Raw genomic sequence first — 23,193 nt, 5'->3', positions numbered from 1 at the left:
TGCTACCAATAGTGTATAGAAACAAGAATTCATGATATTCAACTGCTCATAACTGAAGAACATAAAAGTCAAAAAACCTATTTTCATGACGAAAGATACGAATCGAATTTTTTTTTTTAGTTCGTTACACCATCAAACACCAAAGTTCTGTGGCGCTTGACAGATCAGCCAAAATCATCACAGATGAACAGAAGCATAACCTATGAAAATCGGCTGGGATAGAGAATTAAGAAACCAGAAATGGTTGGCACCGGAGCCGAAGTTGACTCGTGGCTTTTTGGACGAGGGAAAAGACGATTGCTTTCTTTAGATTTGGTGACGGTTTTGTGTGATTCGTTGCGAGGATTTCATACTACTCATCGAAATGATGACACTGGCAAATTCAGAATGTTGAAGCATGTCAAATAAGCGTAAATTCCAAGTTTCAGTCTTGACTAAAAATCCAAAGGAACGATTCACTCATCGTGGTGGTACGAGACGAACGGCCTTGTTGACGACATCCAAAACAAATGAAAATTTTCACAACCAGCTCATGAGCGTTCCTGTTGCTGACATCATCATTAGAAAATAAATTGCATATGATAAGCATAAGATAAAATGATTGGTTTTCAGATTTGTCACTGGGTTTTGTGATTTGCTCTTTCTTTATTTGTCATCTTGAAATACAATTTATTCTTATGATTCAAGGCAGCATTTTAGGGCTGCAGCTATCGAATATTTTAGTAATCGAGTATTCGACTGAAAATTCTATCGATTAATCGAGTAATCGGATAAAACATTTTTAGGTAGAGAGCAATTATAAATATACATGAGAAAACAAGACATTTCATCTAATATTGAACCATTTTCAGTCAACCAATGTCTTTATTTTCGATGTAAATTGTTGAAACTAGGGCTGCAGCTATGGATTATTTTAGTAGTCGATTAATCGATGAACTAGTTAGTTAGTTAGTTAGTACATAATACAAACGTCAGCTAGCTTAAATGCTATAAAACGCTAATGCTTTTTTTTTTTTTTTTTTTTTTTTACAATTTTTTCTTTACAAAGCTCTTAACAAATGGTTCAGACACATATTCAGTCAAAAAAAAAAAAAAAAGAAACGGCTAAATATACCAATAATCTAAATTACGAATGTATTAGAAAAACATTAGCTCAAACAAAAACTTGGCTTATGTTGGTCTTAACATGGAGCAGCTGGATTCAGCCATGTGAAATGAGGCAGACAAGAGGGCAGTGTATCCACCCAAATCAATAAAACTAAATGCAAACACTTTCAAAATAAACCATTACAACACCACTTTAATTAAACGAATACTCAAAGCAGCAAAATTTAATTCGAATCTTTTTTTTCTAATCGAATCCTCGAGTTAATCGATTATTCGTTGCAGCACTACAGCATTTTAAAGTCAGCAGGCATTATGTTTGGCTCACTCTCACGTCTTCCCCCTGCCTGTGTTCTCCAGTCTAATTGGTTGTCACCTGGACAAAGGCAGCTGTCACCTGCTGGCTTCCGTTCTCAGCTCTCCATCCAACTTGAGGCATCTGGACCTGTACTCCAACAATCTATCAGACGAGGGGGTGGAGATCCTCTCAAAAGGACTGGCCAGTCCACACTGCATCTTACAATTCCTGGGGTAAAGATCTCCTGTTAACAATCTTCCGTGGCTCCGTTCGACCAGTCAATTGAATCACTGCTGTTATTAGCTAAGGAAAAGGCAGACAGGCAATTATCAAATTTGTTACAGGTTGTCACAGTGCCAGATAACAGAGAAAGGATGCATTTCATTGGCCGAGGCTCTCAAGTTAAATCCCTCCCATCTTCAAGAGCTGGACCTGAGCCATAACAATCTGTCGGACGAGGGGGTTGAGATCATCTCTAAAGGATTGGCCAGTCCAAACTGCATCTTACAAATCTTGGGGTAAAGAGCTTATTTTTTTCCACAATCTTCTCTGGTTCCGGTCGACCAATCAATAGAATCACTGCTGTTATTAGCCAAGGAAAAGGCAGACAAAACATTACGTTCAGTAGAACCTTCACTACATTGAATATGTTCCCTTCTTCACTTCAGGCAGTTATCTCAATTGTTGCAGGTTAAAACACTGCAAGATCACGAAGCGAGGATGCGTTTATTTGGCCGAGGCGCTCACGTTAAACCCCTCCCATCTTCAAGAGCTGCACCTGTGCGGTAATGATCTGTCGGACAAGGGGGTTGAGATCCTCTCAAAAGAAGTGGCCAGCCCACACGGCATCTTAAAAGTCCTCAAGTAAAGAGCTCCTCCTGTTCATAATCTTCTGTGGTTCTGGTCAACCAATCAATAGGATCACTGCTTTTATTAGCCAAGGAAATCGCAGACAAAATGTTACTTTCAGTAGAACCTTCATAACATAAACCAGGTTCCTTTTTTAACTTTGTTCTCATTTGTTGCAGGGCGTCATGGTGCAGGATCACGAAAAATGGATGTGTTTTTTTGGCCGAAGCTCTCAAGTTAAACTTCTATCTTCGAGAACTGCACTTAGAGGGTAACAATCTGTCGGACGAGGGGGTTGAGATCCTCTCGAAAGAACTGGCCACCACACACTGCATCTTAAAAGTCCTCAAGTAAGGAGGTCCATTTGTTCATAATCTTCTATTGTTGTGTTGACCAAACAGTAGAATCACTGCTGTTATTAGCCAAGGAAAAGGAAGACAAAATGTTACTTTCACTTGAACCTTCATAACTTTAAAAAGGCCATTAAATCATTTGTTGCAGGCTGGAACACTGCAAGATCACGAAGCGAGGATGCGTTTTTTTGGCCGAGGTTCTCCAGATAAACCCCTCCCATCTTCAAGAGCTGGACCTGAGCTGCAACGATCTGTCAGACGAGGGGGTCAAGATCCTCTTGAAAGGACTGGCCAGCCCACACTGCATCTTACAGGTCCTCAAGTAAGGAGCTCCTCCTGGTCATAATCCTCTGTGGTTCTGGTCGACCAATCAATAGAATCACTGCTGTTATTCACCAAGGAAAAGGCAGACACATTGTAACTTTCAGTAGAACCTTCATAACTTTAACCAGCATCCCTTCCTGACTTCAGGCAATGATTTCATTTGTTGCAGGCTAAGAAAATGCGGAATCACGAAGCGAACATGCGTTTCATTAGCTGAGGCTCTCAAGTTAAACCCCTCACATCTTCAAGAGCTGGACCTGAGCTCCAACGATCTGTCGGATGAGGGGGTTGAGATCCTCTTGAAAGGACTGACCAGTCTACACTGCATCTTACAGGTCCTCAAGTAAGGAGCTCCTCCTGTTCATAATCTTCAATGGTTCCGGTCGCCAAATCAATATAATCACTGCTGTTATTCGCAAAAAGAACAATTCACTCATCGTGTTCGTACAAGACGAACATCCTTGTTGACGACCTCCAAAATAAATGAAGACTGCGTCACAGCAAAACGAACGGTTTTCGAATTTATCATTGAGTTTTATGATTTGCTCTTATTTATTTGGTTTTTGTCGTCATGTTTTTCATCTTGAAATATTATCTCTAATCATTTTTCCAGGCAGCAAACTAAAGTCAGCAGGCTTTATATTTGGCTTACTCTCACGTCTTCTTTCTGCTTGTGTTCTCCAGGCTAGACACTTGTAACCTGGACAAAGGCAGCTGTCACCTGCTGGCCTCCGTTCTCAGCTCTCCATCCAACCTGAGGCATCTGGACCTGAGCTGCAACGATCTATCGGACGAGGGGGTCGAGATCCTCTCGAAAGGACTGGCCAGTCCACACTGCATCTTGCAAGTCTTCGAGTAAGGAGCTCCTCATGTTCATAATCTTGCAGGTTCCCTTCCCGAGGTAAGCCAATAATCTCATTTGCTGCAGGATGTCATGGTGCAAGATCACCAATAAAGGATGCGTTTCATTGGCCAAGGCCTACAAGTCAAACCCCTCCCATCTTCAACAGCTGCACATCATGTGCAATCCATTGGGAGAAAAAGGAAAGAGGCTCTTAATTGACATCCAAGAGGATCCCAGCTATAGCCTGACGACTGTCAAGTAGGGCCAAAACAATGTTGCTTGTCCGAGTGTTTATTAACGTTCAATTCCGATTCTTTGTCTTTTTTTCAGCTTTTAATTGTCCAGCTAAGAACAACGTTTGATCCCTGGCGTCAAGAAGGGTGAATTATTCCAAATTAGAGATGTCCCGATCCGATATTTGGATCGGATCGAACGCCAATATGGGCAAAAAAATGCAAATCGGTATCGGATGGGCCGACACGGAAAAATTCCGATCCAGACTTCTGAGCCAGTTTTTTTTAAAAGTCCGGTCCGGGTTTTTTCAGTGCACCAATTTACATAATCCATTCCAGTTTTTGCTTCTGTTTCCCTAAAATCCGGTCCGCATTTTACGGCACACCTTCGACAAACTACATTACCGTCTCCCAATTTACCAAGAGACTTTATCGGTAAAAATGTCAGCTGTTTGGGATCATTTCACCTTAAAGGACGACAAAGACGAAGAGGCAGAGTGCAACATATGCCACAATAAAGTCAAGCGTAGTGGTAAAGCTGTAATAAGTTTTAATACAACCAACCTAATCAAGTATTTAGCGAAATACCACCACAAACAATATGAGGAGTATGTTAAGAAAACCAAAGACAAAAAGAAAGGTCCTACGCAACTAACACTGGCAGGAACTTTTGCTATGCGTGACAAACTGGCACTCGACAGTCCTAAAGCCCAGGGAATAACAAGAACCATTGCCGAAGAATTCATTCTGGATGACGAGCCATTATCTCTTGTGAGTAAAGACGCACCATTCAACACTTAGAACCACGATACAACATGCCTAGCCGTCATTACACCCTTGAGCGATTCGACCGTGGAAGATTCGAGAACAATTCACAAACATCCAAATTCCAATTATTGAAATATGTCAAGTAAAGCAGAACTAATACACAGCGCGGTCTTCGGGACGCAATGAGAAACGGATCGCGCATCCCGAGAGTATGGTGACAGCATGCTTGTCATAGATCCGGGTAATGCCAATGCTCGACTCACGGCTTTAGCTCAACTCATGCCGCTGGATAAAAAACACAAGAATACCTGACTGCTGCTGACAGCCGCTACAAACTACGTCAACGTCGTTTTACTGGAGATAATAGATATCATATGTATATAGAACTAGATGCTACATGACAGACTCGACTGCGTTAGCAACATTGAAGTATTGAAAACCAGATGCGTTAGTAAACAGCATCTTAAAGCAGAAGACTTCCCTAGTAGGCTGTTGTGAACCTTCCAAGCAAACCTAATTAACTTTTTACTCCTAAATCGGCAAAATCTTGACTTGAATCTATCTTCAAAACAATTTTAAAACTTTCACATGTCGAAAGCAGACAGAAGGGAAATTATGGAATAACGGGAGCAATTTTAACAACTTTAACTGTTGATTCGCAAAATTAAATGAATTGAATGCAGTTTAAAACTGCTGATACAAAATGGGGACTTGAGTATTTTATTTACTGTTTTAAAATGGTAACTTGATACTGAAATAGTCGTTTATTTAAACTTGAGAGGCTTTTTATACAATTTTTGTAACTAATGCACGAAACACGAAAAGCATCTAATGGCTTGGGGGATTTGTGGGATTTTCCACTGGTTTTTTAAGACAGTTTACCATATTATTTGCACGTTTTACTGACTGACTGCCGTTTCTGTTTGTTATTTATAATGTTTTGTATTTGTCACTGAATAAACAGGTCAGTTTCTTGTTACCAACCTTTGTGTGTTATTCAAACTTACCTAATTCAGCTGGCTAGTTCTTATCAAGAGTACTAAAACCTTTTTCAACATGAGTCTAACAACTAAGTAAGGAGGCTAAATAACTTTAAACTTTAACACATGCTAGGTCGGTATCGGCCAGTATCGGTATCGGATCGGAAGGGCAAAATAATATCGGTATCGGATCGGTAGTGCAAAAACCTGGATCGGGACATCCCTAGGTGTACCTGTTACACATGTCTTAAACCCGCCATCTAATTTTCCAGGTATGAATTTATCATCGTATGATATGCATTTTAGTAGACCTATTTCTTTATCTAGCTTAAAAGTTTCACTACAGAGTACCATACGTCTAATGTAAAAGACACTACCACATTGCCAGCTCCATCCTCGATTTTTTGAGTTAAGTTTTGGATTTGTCTAATTTGTGATTGTAACGGGTATTTCTGTGAAAAAAACTTATCTCTATATCTATTATTATATACATTTTGCCGCATATCCCTAATTACACCAACAAATCAAATGTCTCAACTGTGCAGCTTGAAAATAGTGTTTCAAATTTGGAAGTGCCCACCCTCCTGTCTTTACCAGACATGTCCAAAGTCCGGCCCGGGGGCCAAGTGCGGCCCGTGGTCAAATTTCATCCGGCCCCCAGCCTCTGTCATAAAATCAATAACGTCTGGCCCGAACACAGACTTAATGAATTGGTCAGCAGTACTGCAATCAGCATATGAAGTAGCTTACACACAAAATGCTGCCCCTCATTTACCCACTAAAAGGCAGCAGCAAATTCAACCCTTTATTGCCAAATGTATCACATTTGATACAACTAAAATTTCATGATTTTGAGACTAATTTAGAATTTTGACATTTCTTTTTGGAAAAAAAAAAAAAAGTGATGGATGCAAGTCAACACATGCATATTCATTTTGACTTTTCTTTTTACAAATTTGAAAAAAAGGTTTCATTCGGACCTTATTTTTCAAATCTAGGGATTCTCTGATAAATGCTTCATGTTGGAGGTATTTAACCCTTTAACACCTAAGCCTATTTTGGCCGAATTTGCATGCATTTGATGTTGCCCTTATATTTCAAAGAAAAAAATGTTTACAATGGCCAAGTTGGGTCCCTTTTTTCAGGACACCTTGAATTTCATGTCCAAACTGTTGTTTTCTTCATTGACCAATTTTAATCCACATTTTGGACCCAAAAAGACAAAAAAAATCCCAAAATCTTTTTTCAAAATTTGTAATGTTGACGTCCCACTGACAACCAAACATGCTCGACCAACCGTTTTGAAGCTTGATCATATTTATTCAACTTGTTAGGATAAACATTCAATAGAAAAAAATAAGATTGAATAGTTTTATGTTTGACAATTCAACACAAACAGCAGGTATGGTCATGGGCGTTTTTTGGCCTTTACGCATACTATGGTCAAAACAGTTTATATACAGTGCAAAATAGTGAGAAAAAAAAATCATATATATCATCTAACACAAAAAGGGTTTGGAGGATATCTCTATGTGAAGTTAGGTGTTGTACCCATCACCTTATCAAAAGTATATACCTACATGCAATCAAGCTTCTCGAACACACATCTATATAAAAATTGAAAAGATTATAGACCCTACTCACGTGACGTCACAGCCACGCCCCCGTGCCATGTTGTCCGCATACTAGTCATGTTAATGCATTAGCGCTTCGTAAATTCCTCCTATTATGGCGTGTTTTTCTGCTCGTTAACATTAAACAATCAAAATGGTGAAGTCGTGTGTGGCGGTCGTTTGCAAAAACAGAGAAGATAGACGGAGAGACTTGAATTTTTACCGTATTCCGAGAGACCCGAAGAGGAGACCGCGATTGACTGCTGCAATTCGACGAGAAAACTGGGCTCCAAACGACTACCACAGATTATGTAGTAGTCATTTTATATCTGGTAAGACGCATTTAATATATATTTAGAGGGTTTTGGGCTGACAACCACAATTAAGATAATTGCAAGGCTAATCGCCGACAACATACACGTATGTATGTAGTTAGAGTGCTATCGCTAAACCATATAAACATTAAAAGCCCTAGCTCCATTGACAAATGACATGAAATACATTAGACTTGACAGTGGATGTTAGCAAGAACAAAAGATTTTGAATTGAAAATTTCGTAACTCACCTTCCGAGCACAAGATTCCTGCCGAATTTTCGTGTACGAGGACCTGTTTCACCCAACCAGCAACGTAGCATTTATAAGCCTCCAAGCTCTTTAAGTTTTTCAAACTTTCGTGAGAATAGGCTGCTTTTGTGTGGACAAGATAGTTGTAAATATCAGGATATCAGATGACAGGCGAAGCCAGCGGGTCGAAAAACATCGATTTAGGCATCAAATACGGATCTGGCGAATGGATAAACTGAAGCTTTTCCACGTAACGCCTTTTATGCAACGGATCCAACGAGTTTACAGCGTCAGATAAAACCGGGGCTTCCATGAATTGCTCTATAACTTGCTCGACTAATTGAAAACAATGAGAATACGTCTGAAAAAGAGGTACAGTATGGCGGCCGGAAACAGCGACACGCCCATTTTGTGACGTAGGTGAGTAGGGTCTATAGTAAAGAAAAAATATATATGACATTGAAAAAAAGTATTTTTAAAAATATTGACAAGTATTTCAGTTCAATTCAAAATTTTCAGGCATGTGACCCAATAAAGTATTTTTTTTTTTTTTTTTTTTGCGCACTCAATAAAGCTTGAACATCTCACGTAGCTGCGTCACACACAACGTCACACAGCCTACTCTTTCGCCGTTTGCGCCCTGCTGTCACTTCTACTCGCCGAGACGCCGACTCATCCCAGGAAATCAACGACAAATACGGCTCATCTTCTTCCTTGAGTTAATGAAATAATGCATTACCTTGCGCTAAATGTAGTTTTATATTCAATCTGCACGTTTCAAAGTCGCTCGCTCAAACCAAGCGGCCGTTGCTTGTGTCGCATGCCTCCCTTTCATTAGTTGGCGCCTCGTTCGGAAATGTATTAAAAATGATCACATTCGGTTCGTCCTTCTTGACATCAGAACGGCTGTTGGGATATGTAGTCTTTTGTGCTGCTTTCGGTTTTGAAAAAGGACAAAAAATGATGGAAATATGGAGATAGATACATGGTCCCTGCAGCGCTTGAATGCATTTATGAGTGCCAAAAAACTGTAAAACTCAAATGACATTATCTCCCGTTTTTCTTGGTTGATTGACTTCAAATAAAAATTGGTATGGACATCAACTTCCGCACTTTCAAATGAGACCAACCGGCGGCACGTGGGTGACGTAATTACAGCGTGACGAAGCTTCAAAGACGAAATGCGTAAACGCGTCGCTGCCGACACGTTTGGTGTTAAAGGGTTAAGGGCTAAGCAACATTACTCCGTGTGACCCATTACTTCCATTTTCTAAAATGGTGACAATCAATCAACAAAAAAAAGAAAGTTGACTGTGACAGCCGACGCTTCAAGGATAGGTGGAAATTAGACTATTTCATCACTAAAATACGCAAAAACTGTGTCTGCCTCATTTGCAAAGAGATGTCGCTGTTTTTAAAGATTTCAATGTGAGGCGATATTCCCAAACAAGACACGCTGACATGTACGACAAGATTACAGGGAAGATACGCAACGAGAATTTGAAGCAACTTGAAGCTAGTTTAATGTCACAGCAGCAGTATTTTGCAAGAGCCCCAGAGTCGAAAGAGAAAAAAACAATTAAACAAATGTGACACACTGAATGGCTTGCTAAAATTTGCTTAAATATATTGTTCTACGTAAAGGACGTCAGCCAAGGTCGGCCCCCCACATTTTTACCACACCAAATCTGGCCCCCATTGCAAAAAGTTTGGACACCCCTGGTCTTTACTTATTTGTACTGTATTGCATCTTATTCGTGGCCACTTCCCATCCCATGAAAATCGAGATATGCACCTATCTCATTTGAAGAATTGGTCTTTTGGAAAATGAACAGGCAAGGACAAAAATAGATAGAGTAGACACGGCAAGATATTCATCTATGCCCCATTTACCCTATCACCCAATCCCAGTGGGTAGGTAGACCATCTTTCCATGTCCTCTCCTATGGGCTTATTTATTTGTGGATAGTTACTTTCATATCATTTTGAAAAATCTTTAGTTATGTTTATACCTAATTGTTAACCCTTAGATGCATAAGTGGGTCAAAAATGACCCAGTCAGGTTGTTTTCTTGAAATATCTTCGGAATGAAAATTTGTTATTAATTCATATTTCAGGTATTCCTCAAAAAACATGTTCTTGATATAATGCCATTCAAATTTTTGATGAACTTTTTATACATTTGAAGAAATTGTCATTTTTGTATTACTACCCTAAGCTTCCACAAGTGGGTCAAAAATGACCCACATGCATTTTCTATGGAATCCAATGGGAATCTTTCATTGTTATCAACTTTGGCTGTCAGGAATAAATTTACCGTGGACCACACAGACTAGGTATGTAAAAAGTGACATCCCTTAAGAAGATTATTTTACACAGCAAGAGCTGATACGTTTACTGGAAGTACTTTATTATTGTTTATCAACAAATTAACCTACTTCATAACTAGCTAGCTAACTAAGGCTAGGTTAATACCGCAGGTCCTAATACACAATTCCGATTTTTTTTTTTTTTTTTTTTTTTTTTTTGCGTACCCGTTCAGACTGCCTTTGTCCATTGAGCCTGTTCAAGTATCACACATGCGCTCTAATTTGCAGTCCAAGATGCGCTGAGCAAACTGGCCCGCATGCGCAGGAGCACTGGAGCAGAGAGAAAACCGAGCATTGACAGGCTTTTTCTCAACCCATTTTATTGTTTTTATGACTGTTGTCCAGCCCGTTCCTTCCCCAAAAGCCACGTTCAAGCTAGGCGCTAACGCGAATGCACAGCTGCACCTATACCGTAGCACCCTGTCTCTCACGCTCTTTGCTGATGTTACGTAATTGCTGCATGAATTCCAATTTGGGGGACTTGATAGTTCGGATCGCAGCCACATTCTGGAAAAATGTGGCCCGGATGGGATTTTAACCACATACGAAAGTGACCTGGAACGAAGTTGAAAATGGTCCACTTTTATGTGACTTTTCCCGTTCAGTCGAGTCGGAAAAATACAAAAAATGTGTGCTAGATTTACAGCTGAAATGGTCCTACAGATGTTGGATGATGGAGAGGCAGTGACGGGGTTGGACTCAAGTGTCTGAAATTTCTGATGATGAGGACCCATACTATTGTCCAGGTGGCAGTAACAGTTGTCCACCTGGAAATCCAAATGAACAGGATCAATCTGACTCATAAGCATACCTGTTAAGTTGTAGAAATTGCAAATAGGGAGATTTCTGTTTGCCAACCCTGATGACGCGCGCGCGCGACAATCGCTAAGACAAAATGCAACCAGTTTTTTTCAAGTTCATTTTGGTCACAACACTTGTGTAAAAATTAACTACACTGTCAAAGAACCTCTTTTTGGTGGCATCAGAGATAGTCTTCAACTTGCTCCATGTATTGTCTGGCATCATGTGATACTGCTATGTTGCCTGTGTCATGCCAGTTCTCCTTGTTCCTGTAATCAACATCTAGGATATCCTCAGCTTTCCTGATCACATCCATTTGCGCAAATTTGGACATCAGCTTCCTCATCAGCCTCTTCATCTCATCAACCATCACTCCAATTAGGGTTTCGTCAGACTAAATTAGCAAGATTAAAAACATTAATTACATCATTTAGAAAATTAATCATATTTGTTTTTAAAAGTATCTTTGTCATGGCAGTTTTTAATTGAATTGTAACCTAGAATTGAAACTTTATATTTTTTGTTTCAGCACAGTAATAATGATATAATGTAATAAAGTGTAAAGTATACACTTTAGCTTTAAATGATTAAACTTCAAGTAAGTAACGATACGCTTTCTCACTTAAATTCATATATTGTGGGGGTAGGACCGCAGTGGTTTAATATTCCATGATGTTTGATCCACGAAAACACAGAGTAAAGCAGCGACTTCTTCCTCGTCATCGTTCTCCCATCATTAGCTCTAATGCTATTAGCATTAGGCTAGTTAGCTATCGCTGGCAGGTAAGGCAATTACGTTGACGAACGTTGTTTTTCCCGAATACTGGAGGCCGACCAGGGTCAGCTCCATCTCTTCCTTCCAAAATAAAGACTTGAACCAGTCTAAAAGCCGGTTTATTAGTGCCAGCATCTTGGGAAGTCGGTGGTGCTTCGCCTCTTCCCTCCCTGTCAGATGTTTGGTTGGGCTATTCCAGCTCTGAAGGGGAGGGAGGGCAGGGAAGTCGGAGACGGCCAGGCTATTCGTTGTTGGTCACTTTCCGAATCGGGCCGAATGGTATCGTTACAAAACGGTGACAAACAAAAACGTTAAAAAAAAAAAAAAATTGACATTTTTGGAAAATCGGGAGATTTGGCTTTCTAATCGTGAGGCGTGAGCATTGGGGTCAAAATCGGGAGTCTCCCGACCAAATCGTGAAACTTAACAGGTCTGCATAAGATTCCACTTATTTGTCCTCTGAAGAAGAAAGTGTCCAAATCATGGGCAACAGAATGAGTTGGTAGGGTTCTTACCAGAGAGAATTACCTCCCACCCAGGGCAGAACACAGAGCAACAATATCCTCAGAAATCGGTCAGTACCTCCACAAGGGTTTAACACCGCTGTCTCACCAAAAAGATGCATGGGAGCTCTTCATCATTGATGATAAAATAAAAAGAAGGATAAAGTTTATTGCTGTTTTTTTTTCTTTTTTTCCCAAAAAATGTTAATTGAATCATAAAGATATTTCAAGCATGAAATCATTCTTTTGTGGCCTTAAATATCATACTAATTACTATACAAGTGATTATTTTTCACCAAAATGGCATAAAAACACATTGGTTCTAATATGGGTCATTTTGACCCACTTGTGGAAGAGTGTAGGGTCCAGTAACTTGTGCATCTAAGGGTTAATTGATTTTGCATCCCAATTTATTTGCCATTTCCTTAGTTCTTGAGATGGTAAACTGTGGAACATAAGGAGTTGGGTTTTGAGTATGTTTATTTTATAACCCGAAAGCAAACCGGATGTATCAAGTATTTGTATAAGGCAGGACCGGCCCAGGCCATTTGGGGGCCCTAAGCAAAATAATGCCAAGGGGCCCATATTTTTCGCCCACTATTTCCTTACAGTGTACCGTGAAACCCATACATGAAATCCAACCCATACGTCCATATTTTGTATATTAATCAAATTTTTCGTTTCTCTACTCCAAAAGGATAAATTCTCTTCGACATTTCCGTTCATCTATTTTTGGAGCACCAATCATCGCAAAGCAGGTTCAACGTCACTCCACAGGCTGCCAGATTGTAATGACAAGAAATGGATGTTTTCATAGATAAACAGCAATGCGCGCCACATTATTCACGATGCTCTATTAACAACGTATAAAATGAGGTTGCCAGATTGGAGGCCCCCTAGTGGTCAAGGGCCCTAAGGAGCTGCACAGTCTGCGTATTGGCTGGGCTGGCCTTGGTGTAAGGCATAAAAAGGAGTCATTTGGGTTCTTTAAATAAATCATAATATCGTCTGCAAATAGACTCACTCTATGTTCTTGACTATTAACCATCACCCCTTCTATTGATGTAGCCTGTCTTATCATTTGGCCAAGGGTTCTATATACAGAGTGTAGTACAAATAGTGTGGGGCCAAGACAGCAACCCTGCCTGGTCCCCCTTTCTAGGGTTAGGGTCATCTCCTCAATTTTAAGCCCTTTTGTCATGTTGCCTTGAGTTGAATGGAGTTTAAAGAGCATATGACATGAGAAAAAAAGTCTTAAATGGCATTATTATGTGAATTAGAATCATATTTTGAGACGATTCGACTATATACAACAATTTAGCAAAGCGCAGATGATGAGAAATTGGTCTTTTAATCTGCTGGTTAGCCACGCCTACCATTATAGGCCTTTAGCGTCCCCAAAAGGTGGATGACGTCAGCGGTAGACTGGGCTCATCGGTTTTACTATTCAGCCCATGGAGGGGGAATTATTCAGAACGAGGAAAACGCGACGAAGAGAGCCGCAAACGTCATTGTTTCAGTCTCTCTATTCCAATATTTTTACAGGATATTCTTTTTACCAAGTGTTTTTCCCCAATAGCTATATAAATGGCTTGAGAAGGACCAGTTAGCCCGTCGAGGGGGTACTATTCACAACGAGGAAAACGTGACGAAGAGAGCTGCAAAATGTCATTGTTTCTGTCTCTTTACTTCAATATTTTTACAAGATATTCATTTTATCCAAGTATTTTTGCCAATTGCTAAATAAACGGCATGGTCTTGAAAAATAACAGTCTTGTGCTAAATGGAATATGAAATCATAAAAATGCATTTATTTAGGACGACATGGCAAAATGACTCCATAATGGTCAAAACTGTCGACTTCACCTTTTGCACCTCCCGAACGATATTTTATGACACCTAAATCGGACATATGTCATTTCCATTCCCCGGCTTCGGAGAATGTAAACAAACCAAAAGGCGTGACAGCTAGCCGACATGCTAACCCGAACCGAGTGATGTTTCAAAGTCTTCGAAGCGGAAAATCACACATAACTCGCCTGCATTATTTGACATGACGACTGGGTTGTCGATTGTCTTTGCGGATCGGCAAACCGCCTGGCGGAGAGCAATTTCCAGTTCGTTCCCCGGAGGAGGGCGGCTGCAGTTGTTGTGCAGCTAACGTGCAGCTAATGTGCATAAAGAGGAGCTTTTTACATGCTTGTCAATGATCAAACGTAAGTAGTCCTTTATTTAAAGAAAGTTTGTAGTGTTTACTTTGTAATAGCTGTATTAATATTTGACATAATACTAAAGATGTTTACTCACTTCCTCTTAAGTCCAATGGTCCCACAGTAGTAGGGCTTGTGTTTTGGCCAATATCCACGGTGAATGGGAACCTTTTGAAACTCCAAAAAGGCCGCATACGCCTCTCCCTCATAAAGCAAGATTTTTCTTTAGCCGTTTGGCTTGCGTGATTTGAAAAATAAACGTATTAATCCACAAAATCAGCTGAATCCTTCGTCCTCATACACAACAGTACACTGTAGAGTGAAGAGGATGCCTTCTGCCACTGGGTTTTTTGATTTTCTCTTTTTTTAGTTTTTGTGTTGTCTTAGTTTGCATCTTTACATAGAAGCTCTTACTATTATTCAAGGCATCATACTAAAGTCAGCAGGCGTTAAGTTTGGCTTTCTCTCGTGACTTCCTCCTGCCTGTGGTCTACAGGCTAGACAGTTGTAACCTGGACAAAGGTAGCTGTCACCTGCTGGCTTCCGTCCTCAGCTTTCCATCCAAACTAAGGCATCTGGACCTGAGGCATAACAATCTGTCAGACGAGGGGGTCGAGATCCTCTCAAAAGGACTGGCGAATCCACACTGCTTCTTACAAGACCTCTCGTAAGGAGCTCCTCGTCTTCGTAATCTTCCAGATACTCCTCTTGACTTCAGGCAATCATCTCATTTGTTCCAGGCTAAGAAAACGCGGGATGCGTTTTTTCGGCCGAGGCTCTCAAGTTAAACCCCTCCCATCTTCAAGAGCTGGACCTGAGCTCCAACAACCTGTCAGACGAGGGGGTGGAGATCCTCTCGAAAGGACTGGTCAGTCCACACTGCATCTTAAAAGTCGTCCAGTAAGGAGCTCCTACGATTGGTAATATTCCAGGTTCTCTTCCTGATTTAAGGCAAATATCTCATTTGTTGCAGGCTACAACACTCCGGAATCACAAAGCAAGGATGCGTTTCGTTGGTCGAGGCGCTCAAGTTAAACACCTCACATCTTCAACAGCTGTACCTGTGGGGCAATCAAATAGGAGAAGAAGGAAAGAGGGTCTGAAGACTGTCTAGTAAGATCCAAACAATGTTGCTTGTCCGAGTGTTTATTCATGTTCAATTTCGATTCTTTGTGTCTTTCTTTAGCTTTTAATAGTACAGCTATGAACAACGTTTGGTCCTTGGCGTCAAGAAGAAAGAGTCCTTCCAACTGTTCATTTTTAGAAGACGTTGAGCCCATTTGGTCGCCTTCAGATTTTGTTCGCTCCCACGTACTGTCCAACGACTGCAAGACCACCGGGTGTCGGCAGTACGGGTTAAAAGCGGCCTCGCTCACCGAATTCAAGGAGGTGTACCCGCCGTCGTTGGGTTCTTTGCTGCAACATCGCGACTGTTGCTGATGTTCATGCAGGCTTCTTGAGAAAATAAAAATATCGTCCAGATATACAAAACAGAATACATTCAACATGTCGCGTAACACATCGTTTATGAGGCTCTGGAATACCGCAGGTGCGTTAGTCAGACCGAAAGGCATGACCAGGTATTCAAAATGCCCGAGCGGTGTTTTGAAAGCGGTTTTCCACTCATCCCCTTCACGAATCCTGACCAGGTGGTAAGCACTGCGCAAATCTAATTTCGTGAAAATGGTGGCTGATTTTAATGGGGCGAAAGCCGAATCCAACAATGGTAAGGGGTATTTGTTTTTTATAGTAATCTCATTGAGACCCTGGTAGTCATCGCACGGCCTAAGACCCCCATCTTTTTTGCCGTCAAAGAAAAACCCTGCCCCCAAAGGAGAAGACGAATGGCGAATAAGGCCAGCAGCTAAGGAAGAGGAGATGTATTCCCTCATTGCCTCCTGCTCCGGTTCGGAGACCTGATATAACCTTGAATTGGGCAGTGGGGCATTGGGCAGCAAGTTAATGGCACAATCGTAGGGACGGTGCGGCGGCAGGGTCATAGCATGCTCTTTACTAAAAACGTATTTGAGATTGTGATAATCAGTAGGAACATTGACCAAATTAACTGGCTCGGTAGTCACGTGTGCTTGAGCGGGAAGTAGACACGCCGACAGTAAACAGTGTGCATAACAGAAAGTACTCCAGGTTACAACTTGCGTCTTAGCCCAGTCAATATTGGGGTTATGTACTTTCAACCAGGAGAGCTCCAGCACTACTGGAGCAGATTTACACGGCATAACCAAAAAGCTTCGGACCTCAAAATGATTGCCCGACAGTTTTGTTTTGAGTGGAGCCGTAATAAACCCAATATCCGCCAGGGGTCGCCCATCGAGATCTAAAACCCGTTTTGGCCTAGCAAGTCTTATTAATGTACAGCCAAGAGCGTCCACAACACTCTGGTCTACAAAACAATCATCTGCCCCCGAATCGATCAGAGCATTAAACTTAAAATTAACCCCACCATGTGACAATTCACACGGCAGTTGCAGTCTCATAACGCCTTGGGTGTGTCTGGGTTCCTTTATGTCGTCGCGGAGCAACTCACTTGACGGATTGCTGTCATGTACGAACCTCGGCCCCCCTCGGGCGAGGGGAACCCCAGGAACCGAAGATCCAGGTCGACGCGAAGGAACAGCGTCACAGGCGGCGATAGGGTGTCCCGGCGAGCCACAATAGAGACACAAGCCTGCCTCCAACCGCCTCCGTCGCTCCGCAGCACAAAGGCGGCCGCCACCGAGTTGTGTAGGCTCCCCTCCCATCGGGACTGGATTCCGCGTCGGCGTGGAGACGAACGGCGGCTCGACGAAGCCGTCTTTATGGACCGCAGTCGGGCCGCTCCGCGACGACGACCAACGACGTCCCCGAGGCTCCATGGCTCGTTCCCTCTCACGTTCCTTCAGACGATTGTCCAAAAGCACGGACAAGGAAATCAGGTCCTCCAGATTCGACGAATCGTCCCGGGCCGCTAACTCGTCCTTCACCGCAGAAGACAGCCCACGCCGAAAAATCCCACACAGCGCCGCTTCTCCAAAACCGCACTCCGCGGCCAAAATGCGAAACTGAATAGAGTAGTCTGCTACCGTCAGATCGCCCTGAAAAAAATCCAACAGGCGGCTGGCTGCCTCCTTGCCCCTAACCGGATGATCAAAAACTCTCACCAACTCCGTCTCGAAAGTTTCAAAACAATTAGGGACCGCGGGCCTTGTGTTGCTTACCGCCATGGCCCACGTAGCCGCTTTACCGGTGACTAGACTCATTAAATAAGCTACACGGGATCTATCACTAACAAACGTAAAAGACTGCTGGTCAAAAATAAGGGAGCACTGATGCAAAAACTGTCGGCAAGCACCTGGCTCTCCCTCATAACGATGAGGGTGTGGCAACATAGGCTCCCGAAAAGACGCCGACGCGCTCATCGGAGGAGGGGCGGGTAGGTCGGGCGCCGCGGCAGCGTCAATTACACCACCGGGCTTTACAGGCGAAGCCATATTCGCAACTTTTGCGGTGAGCGAGCTGATCACATCCACTAATTTGCGTATCGATTGCTCGTGTTGACTGATCATTTGGTCGTGACCAGCGAGAGCACGGTAAAGACCCTCCGAGTCCGTGGGATCCATGTGGTCGGACTATTCTGTTATGAACGGCAAGCCGTTGATTTGGATCCCAAAAACAGACCAGGAGATCAGGTAGAGCTAATGTTTGTATTTAATAAGTACAACAAAGGGAGCACGCCAATAAACGCGAGTATTATAAAGTACAACAAAGGGAGCATGCGAAAAATGCGAGTTTAACAAAGTATAACTAAGAGAGCACGCTAGAATGCATGAATATAACAGAGTACAAGAATCTAACTACAAAGCCCAAAAGAGCACTAAAGTAAAGATGACCAAACCAAAATACGACCGTAGAACGTCGGGAAACTCGAAGGCTGACGATGAACACAAGGCAAATTGCAAGCAATAGTCCGACACTTGCAGATGGTGACAGGCTTCCTTAAATACTGAGCTTTCCTAATCAAGCACAGGTGTGTCGCATTACCCAGCCAATCTGGCTCAATCAGGTGCTGCATAAATAAAAAAAGAACTGAGAACACACACAAATATGACAGGCGGTAATTATTTTTTTAAATTAATCACGTTAAAATATTTATCGGATGCACGGAACGACCCACTCACGCATTGACGCAAACAGACTACAATGGCGACGTTCTACGTATATACAGAGCTAAGAGACAGTGACAGGTGAGTGGAGTGGATACAGGGATTCATTTGGACCGTGCTTTTAATTGCGTAAAGCTTTGACATCTCCTCCACAACAATTATAACTATTGAGGCGAGCAACATGGGGAAGAATGACAGGAGTTGATCTTTTTCTTAACACCCTGCATTGTACACAACACAGAGAAGATATATTATTTGCAGCCGCCACACACAGTCATGGTTACCCACTTCCAATCATGCATTTGGGCAGAACAGTTTTGTCACTACATTATCATTTACTGAAAGCTCAACACATACACTAGATGGCAATATTTAGTCACAAACTACAAACTCACATTTATCCTTTAAGAATCTATCCGTGGATCCCCTTCACAGAAAGAATGTTCATGCAATCTTGTGGATTTATTGTTATAATAAACAAATACAGTACCTATGTACAGTATGTTGAATGTATATATTCGTCTTATCTTTCCATTCCAACAATAATTTACAGAAAAATATGGCATATTTTAGAGATGGTTTGAATTGCGATTAATTACAACGAATTAATTTCTAAGCTGTGATTAACTCGACTAAAAATTTTAATCGTTTGACAGCCCTAATTTTAACGTAAATGGCCGTCAATGGCATCAATTTATATATGCCTCAATGGAATCCAGTACATTGGCATCCATAGTAGCGACATTCATGATAGTCAATGGCATGGACGTACATAGCTGTCAGTGGTATCGACTTACTTAGGCGCCATTTCAATGTCAATGGGCTGTCATGGTAAGTGGTAAAAAATCACAACCACCTATGTTTTCCTGTCATTGAAAATGAAGGGAAAATGTTTGCCATTAAAAATGAATGGAATAAAGAAATAAAAATAAAGTTGAGGAATTTTACTAGCTGGGCCTTTGCCTTTCAAAGTCCCATCTAATAAAAAATCTCTTTTCACATACAAAATAATAATTCAATGGTGACGGTACCAATGAGGTGTCCCTTACTTTTTCAGGGAGTTGGCAATCCTACTTTTAAATCTTGCGAGAAATCACAAGACTATTGCAATTAGTTGGAAAGACACATTAACATTATGTTGCATCAACAATATCTAATTAAGCTCCTCATTCACTGTTCATGTTTATGTAGAAACTGCATGATTCAATCATGCTCACCTTGGAAACATGATGGTTTCTTGCTGAAAATACACACTTTTAGTAAACTGTTGATATATGAAGTCACTTCCTGTTGATTTGAGAACATTTAAGGGATATCTGTTGATATTAGGGGTGTGACAAAATATCGAAATGGTGATATATCGTGATACTTTGTACCCCAAAAGGTTATCGATATGCTCCTGCCAAGAATCGAGATATCGTTTTAAAAAGGTGTCTGTTGGGTCTAAAACACCTTCTTCAATTTAGCTGTTGGCCCAGAGCGAGGTGACAAAGGCAGGACACAAGAAGGCAGGAGTCAGAGAGTGGACTTTTACCAACTGCAGTTTGGGGAGAGGTCTGAGATCGGGCAACGTGACTAAGAGCGTCTCATCGAAGTCTCTCTCAGAGCTCCCCGCGCTGCTGACTTTTATTGAGGGCTTGTTGCTGGGCAGAATATAGTTACAACACCGTTGTCCAACGAGGGAGTTTCGATCGGGCAAGTTCCTTATTCTAGTCATTGATTAAATCAACAGTCACATTCATTGATTAAATTAACAGTCACATTCTTGAGCGAGCAAGATAACTTTGTTTTGAACACACATTTGCATTCGAAGTAGCTTGGTGGAAAAGTACTGAGACGTTGTGTGATGAATCAACATATGTGTGTGTATCTATTTATCAGCAGAATGTGAGCAATTGCCGGTAATAAAAACGTAAGCACATGATTATGGGCTAAAACTGTATATAAAACTGTAAAACTTCATACAATCAAGCATATCTTACAGTGTCAATATTTAAAATAAAAAATAAAAATAAAAAAATCTAAAAATTAGGGGGAAATAAGTAACCAACAAGTTGTTATCAGCATCTTCCACAATAATACAACCCCTAACAAAAAGTATGCAATCACCAGTCTTAGACGAGCACTCACTCAGACATTTTATCATGTAGAACAAACTCCGGTAAAAAGTGTGAAAAAATAATGAATTAGTTCAAAAGTGCAACTCTTACCATTCAGAAACACTAAAAGAAATGAATAGAAAACATTGTGGTGGTCAGTAAATGTTACTTTTATAAAGCAAGTGCAGGGAAATATTTATGGAATCACTTCATTCTGAGGAAAAAAATGTGGAATCATGAGAAACAAACAAAGAAATAACAATCAAAACACATCTCTAGTATTTAGTAGCACCACCTCTGGCTTTTATGGCAGCTTACAGTCTCTGAGGCATGGACTTGATGAGTATTCGTCATCAATTTGGTGCCAACGACAAACATATTTTCAATTGAAGGGATAAGGGATTTAACCACAGCTATCTCCCCAATGCCTTTGCCTGATATGCAGCCCCATGTCATCAAGGACTGAGGGAATTTTGACACCTTCTTCAGGCAATCATCTTTGTAGATCTCACTGGAACGGCACCAAACAAAAGTTCCAGCATCATCACCTTGTCAAGAGTCAAGAATCTGCATTGGACAAGGTGATGATGCTGGAACTTTTGTTTGGTGCTGTTCCAGTGAGACCTTAAATGGCCCAAAATTACCTAATTGCCTGGAATTGGCTGCCAATGATGGCCATAGACGTTCAATCCGTTTGAAGTGGGAGGGATGGCAGCGAATTAAAAAATGTTCATTCGCTGCCACCCTCCCAGTTCAAATGGATTGGACGTCTACTAGTGATAAACTAATTCCAATTCACACTAGCAGCTTGTTTTTCTCTTTGTTGTTTGTAGAATATCCTAGAATGATTTCCTGACCAATGTATCGATGATCGTTGTATCGCCATATCGTCAGATCATCATTATCGTGAGCTTTGAATCGCAAATTGTATCGTATCATGAGGTACCAAGAGGTTCCCATTCCTAGTTGATATCAAGCCACTTCCTGTTGATTTTGGGACATTTGGAGGACACGTCCTATTGATATCTGGTCATTTCCTGTTGGTTTGGGGACACAGGTTTTTTACCATTGAAAATGAATGGGAAATTTGGACGTCAATGGAATCCAAGTACATTGACGTCAATAGGATTGACATACATGCCCATCAATGGCATCTGCATACATGGGATTCAATGCAACGTAAATGCCGTTGGAATGAATGGGAAATTTGGACCTACATGGCCGTCAATGGCATCGATTTACATATGCGTCAATGGAATCCCAGGACATTGGCATCAATAGAATCGACATACATGGTGGCCGTATTTAACCACATTTATTCACATTTAATCTCAGTTATTCTTATTACATTATATTTAAATCTACAAGTAAAAGTACCTTAATTGGCGCCTGCTGATAGTGTTAACGTAGTAGAACAGTCAAGCAGTCGTCACGTTGCCTGCAACGGTGACCAGTTTTGAATTCGCTGACTGCAAATTTTGCCTCTGCAAGGAAACTGTAAATGAGTGAAGTTTCACACTTCTCCTTATTTACTTCCCCATAAGTGGGCAACTCACCCCAGCATATACAGTACAAGTGTAAGAACGCATTGTTTAGAGGAAGGTCGCTAGGGTCACAGGGCCTCTCGTACGCATAGAAAGCTGACATTGTCTAGGCCAGAGGTGCACGAAGACCTTTTCATCGGGACACCTGCTCTTCACGTCATCTCAACATCACATCACCCCATGTCCTTAGCATGCTAATTTCCTCTCAAGTGGAGTACATAAGGAATGTGCCTGGCAGTAGGATTTCACTGATACTTCTGCTTTTCTGTAATTGCTCAGACTAGAGAACTATCAGCCAGATATCTGTAACTGTCGATTGCTTTATCTCTGGAATCAATACACTCGGACAAATTGCAACTTCAGGTCTGTGACTCTTCTTTATTCAGATTGACATTTAATTATTAGTATACTCCTCCTCTGGGTAGACAAAAAGTATTAATTGTTAATTATTTGAGTATTGACATAACTAATATTGTTTGCTCTTTGGCATTTCATACACTAAATTTCTCAGAATGGCCATCAATCGCATGGACGTGCAAAGCCCTCAATGGCATCAATGTACATAGGCGTCAATACCATTTAAATATCATTAGAAATGAATGGGAAATTTTGATACATTCATACATGGCTGTCAATGGCATTCCAATTAGAAATGAATGGGACAGGTCTTGGCGGCTTTTGGGGGAACCTCATTTTTTACAAATTCTGGATACAACTTTTATGCCCCCTTTGCAGAAAAACAGCCCTAAAGCATGATGTTTCCACCCCCATGCTTCACAGTGGATATGGTGTTCTTCGGAT

At 41.3% G+C, this 23,193-nt stretch overlaps 1 protein-coding gene across 1 annotated transcript in view; it reads left to right on the top strand.

Moving 5' to 3' along the window:
- Positions 1 to 23,193, top strand: part of LOC130904278 (uncharacterized) — a 59,621-nt gene that overhangs the window by 9,847 nt on the left and 26,581 nt on the right. Inside the window, exons 4-15 of the mRNA XM_057831850.1 lie at positions 1,465 to 1,635; positions 1,747 to 1,920; positions 2,093 to 2,266; positions 2,431 to 2,601; positions 2,753 to 2,926; positions 3,098 to 3,271; positions 3,613 to 3,783; positions 3,857 to 4,030; positions 15,086 to 15,256; positions 15,330 to 15,457; positions 15,884 to 15,997; positions 17,306 to 17,522. Of these exons, the coding sequence (XP_057687833.1) occupies positions 1,465 to 1,635; positions 1,747 to 1,920; positions 2,093 to 2,266; positions 2,431 to 2,601; positions 2,753 to 2,926; positions 3,098 to 3,271; positions 3,613 to 3,783; positions 3,857 to 4,030; positions 15,086 to 15,256; positions 15,330 to 15,457; positions 15,884 to 15,997; positions 17,306 to 17,522 (2,013 nt within the window). The remainder of the gene's footprint in view (positions 1 to 1,464; positions 1,636 to 1,746; positions 1,921 to 2,092; positions 2,267 to 2,430; positions 2,602 to 2,752; positions 2,927 to 3,097; positions 3,272 to 3,612; positions 3,784 to 3,856; positions 4,031 to 15,085; positions 15,257 to 15,329; positions 15,458 to 15,883; positions 15,998 to 17,305; positions 17,523 to 23,193) is intronic.

Source organism: Corythoichthys intestinalis, chromosome 1 (assembly GCF_030265065.1).
Source record: "Corythoichthys intestinalis isolate RoL2023-P3 chromosome 1, ASM3026506v1, whole genome shotgun sequence".
NCBI lineage: Eukaryota > Metazoa > Chordata > Actinopteri > Syngnathiformes > Syngnathidae > Corythoichthys > Corythoichthys intestinalis.
The sequence above is the reverse complement of the archived record's forward strand: the minus strand, read 5'-3'. Positions and strand labels throughout refer to the sequence as shown.